At 42.1% G+C, this 12,353-nt stretch overlaps 1 protein-coding gene across 1 annotated transcript in view; it reads right to left on the reverse strand.

The window, feature by feature from the left end:
* Positions 1 to 7,681: 7,681 nt before the first annotated feature.
* Positions 7,682 to 12,353, reverse strand: part of SS18L2 (SS18 like 2) — a 9,082-nt gene continuing 4,410 nt past the window's right edge. The window contains exon 3 of the mRNA XM_007949688.2: positions 7,682 to 7,769. Within this exon, the coding sequence (XP_007947879.1) occupies positions 7,682 to 7,769 (88 nt within the window). The remainder of the gene's footprint in view (positions 7,770 to 12,353) is intronic.

The following is a 12,353-nucleotide window of genomic DNA, read 5'->3' on the forward strand; positions in this document are numbered from 1 at the left end:
GATAAATGTCAGGAATTTCATTTTACTTGGATCCATAGTCAACACCCATGGAAGCAGCAGTCAAGAAATCAGACATATTGCACTGGGCAAATCTACTGCAAAAGACCTTTATTAAATGTTAAGAAGTAAAGATGTCACTTTGAAGGCTAAGGTGCACCTCACGCATGCCATGATAATTTCAGTCACCTTGTAGGATTGTGAGGCTGGCACAGGACAGGGCAGTGTTTTGTTCTGTTGTGCATAGAGTCGCTATGAGTCGGAGCCGACTCGATGGCACCTAATGACAACAATATGGGCATGTGAAGCCTGGACAATGAATAAGGAAGACCAAAGAAAAGTTGATGCCTTTTAATTGTGGTGTTGATAAAGAATACTGAAAATACCATGGACTGCCAGAGGAACGAACAAATCCATCCTGGAAGAAGGGCAGCTGGAATGCTCCTTGGAAGCAAGAATGGCCAGACATTGTCTCACTTTGCTCATGTTGTCAGAAGGGGCTATTTCCTAGAGAAGGATATCATGCTTGGTAAAGTGGAGGGTCAGTGAAGAAGAGAAGACTCTCAGTGAGATGGATCGACACAGTGGCTGCAATGATGGGCTCAGGCACAGTAAGGATTGTGGGGATGGTGCAGGACTGGGCAGTGTTTCATTCTGTTGTACACAGATAGGGTCACTTTGAGTTGGAGCCAACTTGATGGCATCTAACAACATCATCTACACAATTCAGCTCCAAGTAGGAATCCTTGTTTCTCCTATAAAAAATAAGTAACTTTCACATTTTGTAAGTTAGGGGAAGGAGAAAAGAGGTGAAAGGAGAGAAAAGAATACAATGAGAAGAAAATATGTGTTACTATGGTGGCATAGTGCCTAAGGCATCTGACTGCTAACCAGAAGGCTGGTGGTTCAAACCTACCAGCCACTCCTTGGAAGGAATCTACTCTGGAAGGGCAATCTACTCTACTTCCGTAGAGATATTGCCTTGGAAACCCAAGGAGAGGTCACTATGAGTCGAATCGACTTGAGGGCAGTGAGTTTAGTTTCCTCCCCCCCATAACTTAATTGCTTATACCATTTTAAAAATAAGAGAATATCCTAGATTTTAAATGGGAAATTGTGTATGAAAGACTTAACATAGCAAGCCTGAGATTGCTATCCATAGAAAGCCCAGCTTGAAAGGTTGGCATTTGGCTGGTTTCTGGGAACCTGAATAGTAAACAATTCCCGATATATTGATACAAAATTTTTTCTAAATTGTAACAGTGCTCATTATTCCTAAAATATATGTGCCAACAATATGGTTTATGCTGAACACTTGCTTTCCTTCTGAGAGTCTGGAATTTTGGTATGTCCTGGGCAGAGGATGTCTACGTGACCAGTCCCCAATAAACATTTTGGGCACCAAGTCTCTAATGAACTTTCCTGGTAGATAGCATTTCACATGTGTTGTCACAATTCATTGTTGGACAATGTGTGTGACTCTCCTGGTAGAGGACTCTTGGTAGCTGCCACCTGGTCTCCTCCAGACTTTACCCCGTATTTTTCTCCCTTTGCTGGTTTTGCTTTGTATGCTTTTGCTGTAACAATTGATAGCTGTAAGCACAAGTATGAGTTCTTCTAGTGAATCTTCAAACCTGGGGGTGATCTTGGGAACCCCTGACATAGAAATATCCCCCAAATTTGGTTAAAAGTATACCTGTGTTGAAAATTTATTTTTTTAAATTCTAGTTTTCTTTTTTTTTTTTTTAAATGTGGAAAGTAGAGAATTTCATGGCATAGAGAAAAACAGTATTTTGATCGAACAGGAGCTCTGGTAGCTTAGTGTCTAAGGTATTTGACTGCTAACCAGAAGGCTGGCGGTTCAATCCCACCAGCCACTCCTCGGAAGGAAGATGGGGCAATCTACTTCCATAGTGATACTGACTCGGAAACCCAAGAAGGGGTGGCTATGAGTCGGGTCCAACTTAATGGCACGTAACAACAACATACTTGTAGTATTTGTCAAGATTAGGCCTGTTGGCATCTTACTGTTATTTCAGGTGAGTTTTCTCCTTGGGGGGTGAGGAACATGGCCATGGCAGTCCAGGAAACAGAAACTGAAAAGAGAGAATTTCCCTCAGAGCCAAGAGATAGAGCCCTAGAACTGGAACCCTGAATTCAGACTTCTAAACTGTGAGAAAATAAATTTTTTTAAGCCACCAACTTGTGCTATTTCTGTTATAGCAGTTGTTGTTGTTGTTATTTGCTGTCGAGTCAGCCCCGACACATAGCGACCCCTCTTTGGGTTTCCGAGGCAGTATCACTATGGAAGTAGGATTGCCCAACCTTCCTTTTGAGGAGTGGCTGGTTATAGCAGTAGTAGATAACTAAAACACAGACTCTGTGGAATTTTTACAGGTGATAGATATGTGGGTGAAGTAGAAAAAGTAACAATAAAATGAAGCTGTGTATCCAGTTTAAAAAATACACTCAGGTCATCTTCAGTAATGAAGGTTTACTGCAGAGGTTCGAGGGCGTATGAGGTAGCACTAGGCATCATCTCTTCCCTAGCCATACTTTCACTAGGAGTCTCTGATGGCTAGACTAGGTATCAAGAATTCTCAAGAGGAAGCAGAAAAATAGCTTAACATTTTATGGCATACAAAGCAATAGTCATCAAGTCAATTCTGACTCATGGTGACCTATCAGAGTAGAATTTTGCTCCATACGGTTTTTAGTAGCTGATTTTTCAGAAGTAGATCACTGGACTCAAACCTTCAACTTTTTGGTTGCAGCGTGTTAACCATTTGTACCACTGAGGGATGCAACCTGATCTCCAATGATCTGCTCGCTGTTTTCACTGTCATACCCTCATCCCAGGAGAATGTGGTAACAACAGAAGTCATCACTGTTGCAAATCCCTAAGAGACAAGCACGGACCCTGTGTGATCAGCCTGACCCTAAGAGGTGGAGAGGCTAAGTGGGAAGTTCAACTCTTAAAGCAGGGGCTTTTCTGAGAAGGGAGTGATGATTAATATAATCTGATCAGGGTTGCTATTTAGTGTGTGAGTTTTCAAATTATCTTTCACAACTTCATTGAGATCTGGGCCCTTCAAAAGTTATGGCAGATGCTTGTGTTTCAGGCTTTCTCTGAAGGAAACAGGTAGAGATGTGCTGGAAAACACACCGTGACAACTAGCCGGCCTGCAGCAGCTTCTCTTAGGAGATCTCCCAGGAAAGGGCTCATCTCAAATGTAGGGTGGGCCATGGTGAAAGCAGCCAGGGCTGTTCTCAGAAATTCCTGAATGTCCTGACTCATCCCTCTGATTGGAGAATTGAAATATCCTCCCAAGAGAAGAGACATAACACAGCAGGTAACAAAACCCCTTACCTCCAGGGGAGAGCTGGGCTTTACCCCCTCCCACACAGGAAGCTACTTTTGACTGGCTTGCTCACTGAGGCCACATTCCCTGGCAGAGGCTTCTCTGGTGCTGTCAGAGCTCCTAGGCCGCCTCTGATATGCCAGTAGCATGTAAGTTCCTGCAAGTTCAGACTCCCCTTGTGCCGGCAGTAGACTATCTCAGAGGCCTGCCTTGGAGTTTTCTGCTTGCTTCTGCCTCCTCTGACATCTAGGGACCCAACTGGCTTCAAAGGCAGCTTGTCAGTGCAGAAGAGACAAGTCGCTGGAGGTGACCCCCAACCAGTATCTGCCAGATGGATAATTCTGGGACATTCTGAGTATTTTCCAGAGATCCCTGCAAAATTAAGCCCCTATTGTCTACAGCAGTGCCCTTTATTAACACACCCTTAAGAGTGGCTTTTCCATCTCCCCTGTCTCCTCACTGCATTTTTCCTGTTTCCTGAGAAAATGAACTTCCACATAAATTATATGCATCTAAAGCCTTGTCTCTGGTTGCAATGTGGTAGCAGTAGCATTGGACCTCATCTCACTCGGGGAGAAATGAGAATCAGCATCAGCCCAAAGCAGAATCCTATGAGCTGGAGGTCAGACCTACCTCCACTCTCCAACTTACCGATTCTGACACCAGTCGTCATCCCCATAGAATTCTATTCTCTGCTGGGTTTGATATTTCATTGCAATGGTCACACAGAACTCACAGACCATATTCACATGTATATGGTTTATTAGGGAAGTAACATAGGATAGGATTAACTTAGAAATAACAGGAATAGGATCAATGTCAGGAAGCACAGGCAATGTCAGGCAATGTCTGGAAGCCCCCCTCCCCCTAAAGTGAAGAGTACATCCTTCTCTTCTTTAGCATAGGATCTATCTCTGACAGCTGTGCAGGCCTCCTCTTTGGCCCTCTGGGGGCTGGCCTAGGCCCCTGCTCAGGCTTGGCCTCTACTCTGCTCTGGCAAGTGTTACAGCCTTTTAGCTCCACCAAATGCCTAGAGGCACCCCACTCTGCCAGCAAGCCTCCTTTGCAAAAGCACTAGGCCCTCTTGCTCTCTGGCTTGGTAAGCCCACTGTAGCCACCTTGCTTTGTGGGCTAGGAAGCTCATCATACCATCTCATGCCAATCTTCTGGTTCTGCTGCCACTACACTGCTACAATTTTGCCTGTCTCCTGGGTCTAGGAGGTTCTCAGCACAGGGGCCCTGGATCCAAAGATGCTCTGCTCCAGGCTCTTCTTGGCGATAGTGAAGTCCCCTTCAACCTCTGTGGGATGGCTGTTTATATATAGGTAAGTAGCTTTATCCTACTGGATGGATTTTACACACCCTATTTGCATAATAACCAACCAATCCCCTCTCAAGTGGCTCTATTTGCATGATAACTGACATTTCCTACTGGTAAGGACTGGTTGGTTAACTATAACTCTGTAAGGCCTGTGGTGGTGGTGGGGGGAATCTCCTAAGCTGTTTTCTTTTATTCACAGAAACAGGGCAAAAAGCCACATAAAGAAACTCATTTCGCTACTGGTTCTTCTTTGAAGGCCTGAATTGTGCTCACATGCCAGCTGAGGCAATTCTGATGGCTCCACCCAAGGGTCTATGGATGCCAGGCATTATATATATAACACAATGCCAGGTAAAGCTGGGGCAGCTCCCATCCCACTCCAGCTGATGGTTGCCACTGTAGATCTGCATGACTAGCACTGCCAGAAATCCAGGCTTTAATGGAAAATTCTCTTATTAAATGATGGCAATTAACTGAAAATTGTAAAAACATCATATAGCCACTAACACTTCTGCTGACCAGATCAGGCCCATAAGCAGTGAAGGTGAGAGGAGACATTAATGGACTAGAACCCTAAGGAAAGCAGAATGGTTGAAGATGCAAAGGAATGGGATCCCTCCCCGGCCTTCAGAAAGCCTAGAAAGGGCCAGGGTCCTCTCAGATCACACATCAGTGCTAACACATGTTGAATGCTTACCATGTGCTCAATTCTCAACCACATTATTTCAATCTCATAACCTCAGCTTGTGTGGTTAGGTGCCTTCTAATTGACTTCAACTCATAACAACACTATGTGACAGCAGAGCTGCCCCATAGGGTTTTCTTGGTTGTAATCTTTACAGAAGCACATCACCAGGTCTTTCTCCTGCAGGAGGCACATATTATTTTCATGATTTCCATTTTAGAGGTAAGGGAGTGGATGGAGTTCTCAGAGGTTAAGTGATAGAGCTAGGATTCAAGTTGAGGTGTCTATCATTTATAAGCTCTGGTGGTGTACTGGTTAAGGCATTTGGCCGCTAACCATAAGGTCAGTGGGTCAAACCCACCAGCTGCTCTGCAGAAGAAAGATAAAGCAGTGTCTCCATAAAGATTTACAGCCTTAGAAACCCAATGGGAGGTTGACTCAATGGTAGTAAGTTTAGTTTTGGTTTCATTATTTATACATCACAACCTCCCTTGGATTGCAACCCTTAACACTAACAAAAGGAGCCAAAAATTTTAATGTTTAATGATTTTAATGTTAGGTTCATTTACCAGAAGCTCTTTGCCTCATTCTTTATATATTAATCTTAAAAGACAGAAAGCTCCTTATAAAAAAATGCAGCTTATAAAGGCAGGACTGACAGAATTAGAAAATCATGCAATTAGAAAATTATGCAATTTCTAATAAGCACCCAGGAGTTCTGGTGGTGTAGTGGTTAAGGCATTTGGCTGCTAACCAAAAAGCCAGTGGTTCAAACCTAGCAGCCATTCTGTGGAAGATGAGGCAGTCTGCTTCTATAAAGATTTACAGCCCTTGAAACCCAATGGGGGACAACTCAATGGCAGTGAGTTTTTGGAGTTTAATGGAATAGATTGAGGCTGGAAAGATTTACATTAGAGGTGGTTGGGAACTTGGTAACAGATCACATGAACCCACTTCTCAGACTTAATACCACTAAAAATCAGGTCAGTTCTTGAGACGATGCAAAAGCAATGACTCAGCTCTTCCTATCACACATGCTTGCCAAAAATATTAGAATCTGACTGAGCTTCTCACTCTAACAATTTACAGAAAACTTGAGTTATAGTGGGACATATTTACCACCACCAAAACATAAAAACAAAACTCACTGCCATCGAGTTGATTCTGACTCATAGCAATCCCTGTGAGCTTCAGAGGCGGTAAATCTGTACAGAAGTAGACTGCCCCATCTTCCTTCCATGGAGTGGGAGGTGGATTTGCACCGCCAACCTTTTGGTTAGCAGTCAAATTCCTTTGGCACTGTGCCACCAGACCTCCTTTTAACAACACCAGAGGGATACAAAAAGACAAATCCAAAACATGAGATATTCTAGGGCAAATGACCTAATGTTTTCTACAAATAAATGGCATGGAAACAGAAAAGGAGCTGTTATATATTTTTAGAGATTTAAGAGATGTCTGATTCTTGTTTGGATCCCAATTCAGACAAGTCAACAAAAAGACATTTGGGACAACTGAGAAAAATTGAATATCATCTGTTAGAATTAGATGTTATTAGATAATAATTAAGAATTACAATGAAATTTTGAGAGCTAGAACTCAATGAGACTGCCTTTTTTCCCCAGGTCTCCCAAATTTTCTGCCTTTGACAGGATGCCATCTTACTGTTTTTATATTGCTATTAGTGCAAAATATTTTTCCTTCCCTGACACGTTTCCACCTTACACAGGTTCCAACTTGCACAGGTTTTACTGTATTATTTTGTTGGGTTTGATGATGGTACTTTTGTTACATATATTTTTAATTCCTTACTTTTTCTGGATGGAATCCTTATTACACAGAAACTTCTACACGTTCACATCAGTTTTATGGAAAGGCAAGCTTTATTTCAAAGCAACCTGAAAAGTGCAATCAGAGATACCATGACTACAGACTGGTAGGAGGGAGCACATGGCTATGTGTCCATTTGGTAAGGGCTAAGTTGGGAGCCCCCTCAATTCCTGTGAAGTGCCCAACACCTACCCAGTTTCTTCTTAGGTTAAAATTAAAATGGTAGGCTTGAGGTGTCTGTGATGTGTTTGTTACCCAAACACACTCCCATTTCAAGAAAAAGCACACCCTGGGTCAATATTGAGGGATCTACTAAGCTATTAAAGTTATTAAGAATAACATTAATTTAGTAGCTTTCTTCACATTTTCGAAAGAGCCACAGAGGTTTCATTCATGTTTTAAGCAGCTAAGGTGGCAATAATCCTGTCTCCATTTCGTAGGAGGTGGGTTACATTCAATTACTCCTCACAACAGCCAACTGGAAGATTATTCCATTGATTTTACTGCACTGGATGGGCTGGCATCAGCAATGGTAGCCAAATAAATGAGATTTCTGTGTAACACATGCTGGTACCTATGGATGAAAAGCAGGCAAAAATTAGCACTTTGTTTTTACCAACTCCTACCATGAACTTGGAAGCTATCAAAGATTTCCTTTTACTTGGATCCACATCAACATCTATGGAAGCAGCAGTCAATAAATCAGATATCATACTGCACTGGGAAAATTTGCTGCAAAAGACCTCTTTAAAGTGTTAAAAAGCAAAGATGTCACTTTGAAGACCAAGGTGCACCTGATCCAAGCCATGGTATTTTCAATTACCTCATATGCATGTGAAAGCTGGACAATGAATAAGGAAGACTGAAGAAAAATTGATGTATTTGAATTGTGGTGTTGGCAAAGAATACTGAAAATACCACGGACGGTCAGAAGAAAGAACAAATCTGTCTTAGAAGTGCTGCCAGAATGCTCCTTGGAAGCAAGAATGACCAGACTTTGTCTCACCTACTTTGGTCATGTTGTCAGAAGAGGCTAGTCCCTGGAAAAGGGTATCATGCTTGATAGAGAGTCAGCAAAAAAAGGCAAAGACCGCCAACTAGATGGATTGACACAGCGACTGCAACAGTAGACTAAAGCATAGCAAGGATTATGAAGATGGTGCAGGACTGGGCAGTGTTTTGTTCTGCTGTACATGGGGTTGTTATGAGTTGGAGCTGACTTGACGGCACCTAATACTACCACCACTAAGCACAAAAGAAGTTCCTGAATGGCACAAACAGTTAAGTGCTCAGCTACTAACTGAAAGGTTGGGGGTTTGAATCTACCTAGAGGCACCATAGAAGAAAGGGCTGACAATTTACTACTGAAAACAGTATGGACAGTTCTACTCTGATATATATATATGGGGTCGCCTTGAGTCAGAATCAACTTGATAGCAGCTGGTGTTTTTTTTTTTTTTTTTTTTTTGGTAACCATGAACAAAGCATTGGAAAAGAACTTACCTACTCCAGTGGAATGGCTCATCTATGAGGTCTGTATTATCAACCTTCTTGTTTAACACATTCAAGGAAAAAATATGCAGAATCTCACCCAATCTCACGTATCATTTCTATAGCCACTACTCTAATCCAAACCACTGTCATTTCTTGCTTGAACTATTGTATTAGTCTCTAAACTGGTCTCCCTGCTCTACCTTTGTGCTCCTAGTCCATTCTCCACACAGCAATCCAAATGATCACTGCACAGCGTAAGGATCATGCAATTCCTCTGTTCAAAACCCTTCAAGGGCTCTCATCTCATTCAGAGTAAAGCTGAGCCATTTTGTAGCCGATAAGGCCTTACATGACAGTAGTCTCCAGTTACTTCTCTGATCTCACCGAGTTCTAGTTAAAGTGGCTTCCTGGCTGCAGCTTGAAGATATCCAGTATGCTCCCGCCTGGTGTTCTCTCCACCTGTTGCTTCTCTGCCTCTTATCTGAATAGCAGGTCTTTCTCATCTCAGATCTCTACTCAAAAGTCACTATATCACAGACATTATGTATAAAATAGCAACCCTTCACCTTCCTTGCTTTATTCTTATGCATAGCACTTACTATGTGCCCACAAATAGTTTTCTCCCTTTAGCTTCTAGAGTCTAGAACAGAAGCACCATGAGAGCAGAGCTGCTATCTGTTTTGCTACTGATTGATTCCTCAGTACCTGAAACAGGATCTGGTACTCAGTAGTAGTTATAAAATATCTGTTGCACAAACTTAAAAGAAGGGACAAGATAATTCTATGATCATGTGAGCTTACTACATGTGAACTTAACTATAGCAGCAATTCTCAACCAGGCGAGCAGAGCTCTGTACCCAGGAAAATAAATTAGAGTAGGTATCAGGGAGCATAGCCTGTGTAATATGAAAAAGCCCACTAGGAGATTTTGAAAACGTTCTTACCTGTCGGTTGAGAAGCACTGCACAATGCTTTCCAACTATTTTCTATATACAAAAAAATGAAACTGTTTACTATAAACTCTAAGTGAAAAAAACTAGATAAGAAATGGCAAAGTCAAATATGAAGATGTAGCCAAAGAAGGTACTCTATTGTATTCCAGTGAGAAATAGCAGGTGATTTATTTTTCAGAGTGGAGGTAGCATGTTGTTGCTGTTGTTAGATGACATCAAGTCAGCTCTGACTCATAGTGACCCTATGTACAATAAAACTTCAAACACTGCCCAGTCCTGTGCCAGCCTCATAATCCTTGCTATACCTGAGCCCATCACTGTAGCCACTGTGGCAATCCATCTCATTGACAGCCTTCACCTTTTTCACTGACCCTCTGCTTTACTAAGCATGTTATCTGTGGTAGTTAAGGTTGTTGTCAACTTGGCTGGGCCTGGTTGAGAGAGGCTGGGCAGCTGGATGTCTTTATTCCCCATGGTGAGATTGGCAATTAATTCCAAGGTGGAATCTACTGGAGCAGCTGAGTAGCTGCTTTAAGGATGTGGTCTGCTTCCAGGATATAAGCAGCAGCTTTGAGGAAGGTCTCTAGCCTTTTGGCATGCTTGAACCCTGCATGTAGCTAAGTCATTGTTCAACAGCCTGCCATGCCCTGCTGATCTTGGGACTTCTTCTGGACTTGAATTAGTGGCCTGCCATGTTGTTTGATAACATTGGGACTGTGCCTTTTTACTTGTCAACCTTGGGTTTGTCAGCCTCAGCAGCCAGCAGCTGTCTGAGTGAAGACAAGCCTCCATTTTCAGTGGGCTGGGAGCAGGAGGCAGCGCTGAACCCGAAGGTTGAGGGGCTTTCACCCAGCCCCTAAAGCCTGGCACTTTGCATTTAAGGTTGGACTTAAAGCCTGCAAAATTGTAAGAGAATAAACTCCTGTTTGTTCAACGCATCCCATTTGTGGTATATTCCTGTCACAGCAGTACGGAATAACATCCTTCTCCAGGAGATGGTCCCTTCTGACAACATGACCAAAGCAGGTGAGACGAAATCTGGCCATTCTCGCTTCCAAGGAGCATTCTGGCTGCACTTCTCCCAGGACAGATTTGTTCATTCTTTTGGTAGTCCATAGTATTTTTGGTAGTCTTCACCAACACCATAACTCAAAAGCATCAACTCTTCTTCAGTCTTCCTTGTTCATTGTTCAGCTCTCACACGTGTATGAGGCAACTGAAAATACCATGGCTTGGGTTAGGCACACCTTAGTCTTCAAGGAGACATCTTTGCTCTTCAGCACTTCAAAGAGTTCTTTCGCAGCAGATTTCCCCATTGCAATAAGTCTTTTGATGTCTTGATTGCTGCTTCCATTGGTGTTGATTGTGGAACCAAGTAATATGACATCTTGTAACAACTTCAATCTTTTCTCCATTTATTATGATGCTGCTTATTGGTCCAGTTCTGATGATTTTTGTTTTCCTTATGTTAAGATATAATCCACACTGCAGACTGAAGTCTTTAATCTTCATCGTTAAGTGCTGCAAGTCATCCTCAGTTTCAGCAAAGTTGTGTCTGCGTACGCAGGTTGTTAATGAGTTGTTAACAAGTCTTCTTCCAATCCTGATGCCATGTTCTTCTTCATACAGTCCAGCTTCTCAGATTATTTGTTTGGCATAGAGATTGAATTAAGTAGGGTGAAAGGACACAACCCTGATGTCCTCCCTTCCCAATTTTAAACAATGCAGCATCCCCTTGCTCTGTTTGAACGATAGCCTCCTGGTCTATGTAAAGGTTCCTGATGAGCACAATTAAGTGTTCTGGAATTCTCATTCTTTTCAATGTTATTCATAATTTGTTATGATTCACACAATCAAATACTTTTGCATAGTCAATAAAACACAAGTAAACATCTTTCTGGTATTCTTTACTTTCAGCCAAGATCCATCTGACATCAGCAATGATATCCCTTGTTCCATGTCCTCTTCTGAACCCAGCTTGCAGTTCTGGAAGTTCTCTATCAATATACTGTTGCAATCATTTTTTAATTATCTTCAGCAAGAGTTTAGTTGGGTGTGATAATAATATTGTTTGATAATTTCCCCATTCTGTGGGATCACCTTTTTTTAGAATGGATACAAATATGGATCTTCTCCCATCAGTTGGCCAGGTAGCTGTCTTCCAAATCTCTTGGCACAGCCGAGTGAGTGCCTCCAGTGTGCATCCATTTGTTGAAACATCTCAAAGGGCATTCCGTCAATTCCTGGAGCCTTGTTCTTTGCCAATTCCTTCAGTGTTGCTTTGACTTGTTCTTTCAATACCATTGGTTCTCGATCATATTGCACCTCCTGAAATGGATGAATATCGACCAATTCTTTTTGATACAGTGACTCTGTGTACTCCTTTCATTGTCTTTTGATGTTTCCTGCATCGTTCAATATTTTACCCATAGAATCTTTCAATATTGCAACTTAACGCTTGAATTTTTTCTTCAGTTCTTTCAGTTTGAGAAATGCCAAGCATGTTCTTCCCTTTCAGTTTTCTAACTCCAGGTTTTTGCACATTTCATTATAATTGACTTTGTCTTCTCAAGCTGCTCTTTGAAATATTCTGTTCAACTCTTTTATCTTGTTATTTCTTCCATTTCCTTTAGCTACTCTCCATTCAAGGGCAAGTTTCAGAGTCTCTTCTGACATCCATTTTGGTCTTTTCTTCCTTTCCTGTCTTTCTA

Source organism: Orycteropus afer, unplaced genomic scaffold (assembly GCF_000298275.1).
Source record: "Orycteropus afer afer isolate SDZICR_OR568_19922 unplaced genomic scaffold, OryAfe1.0 scaffold00250, whole genome shotgun sequence".
NCBI classification, from domain to species: domain Eukaryota; kingdom Metazoa; phylum Chordata; class Mammalia; order Tubulidentata; family Orycteropodidae; genus Orycteropus; species Orycteropus afer.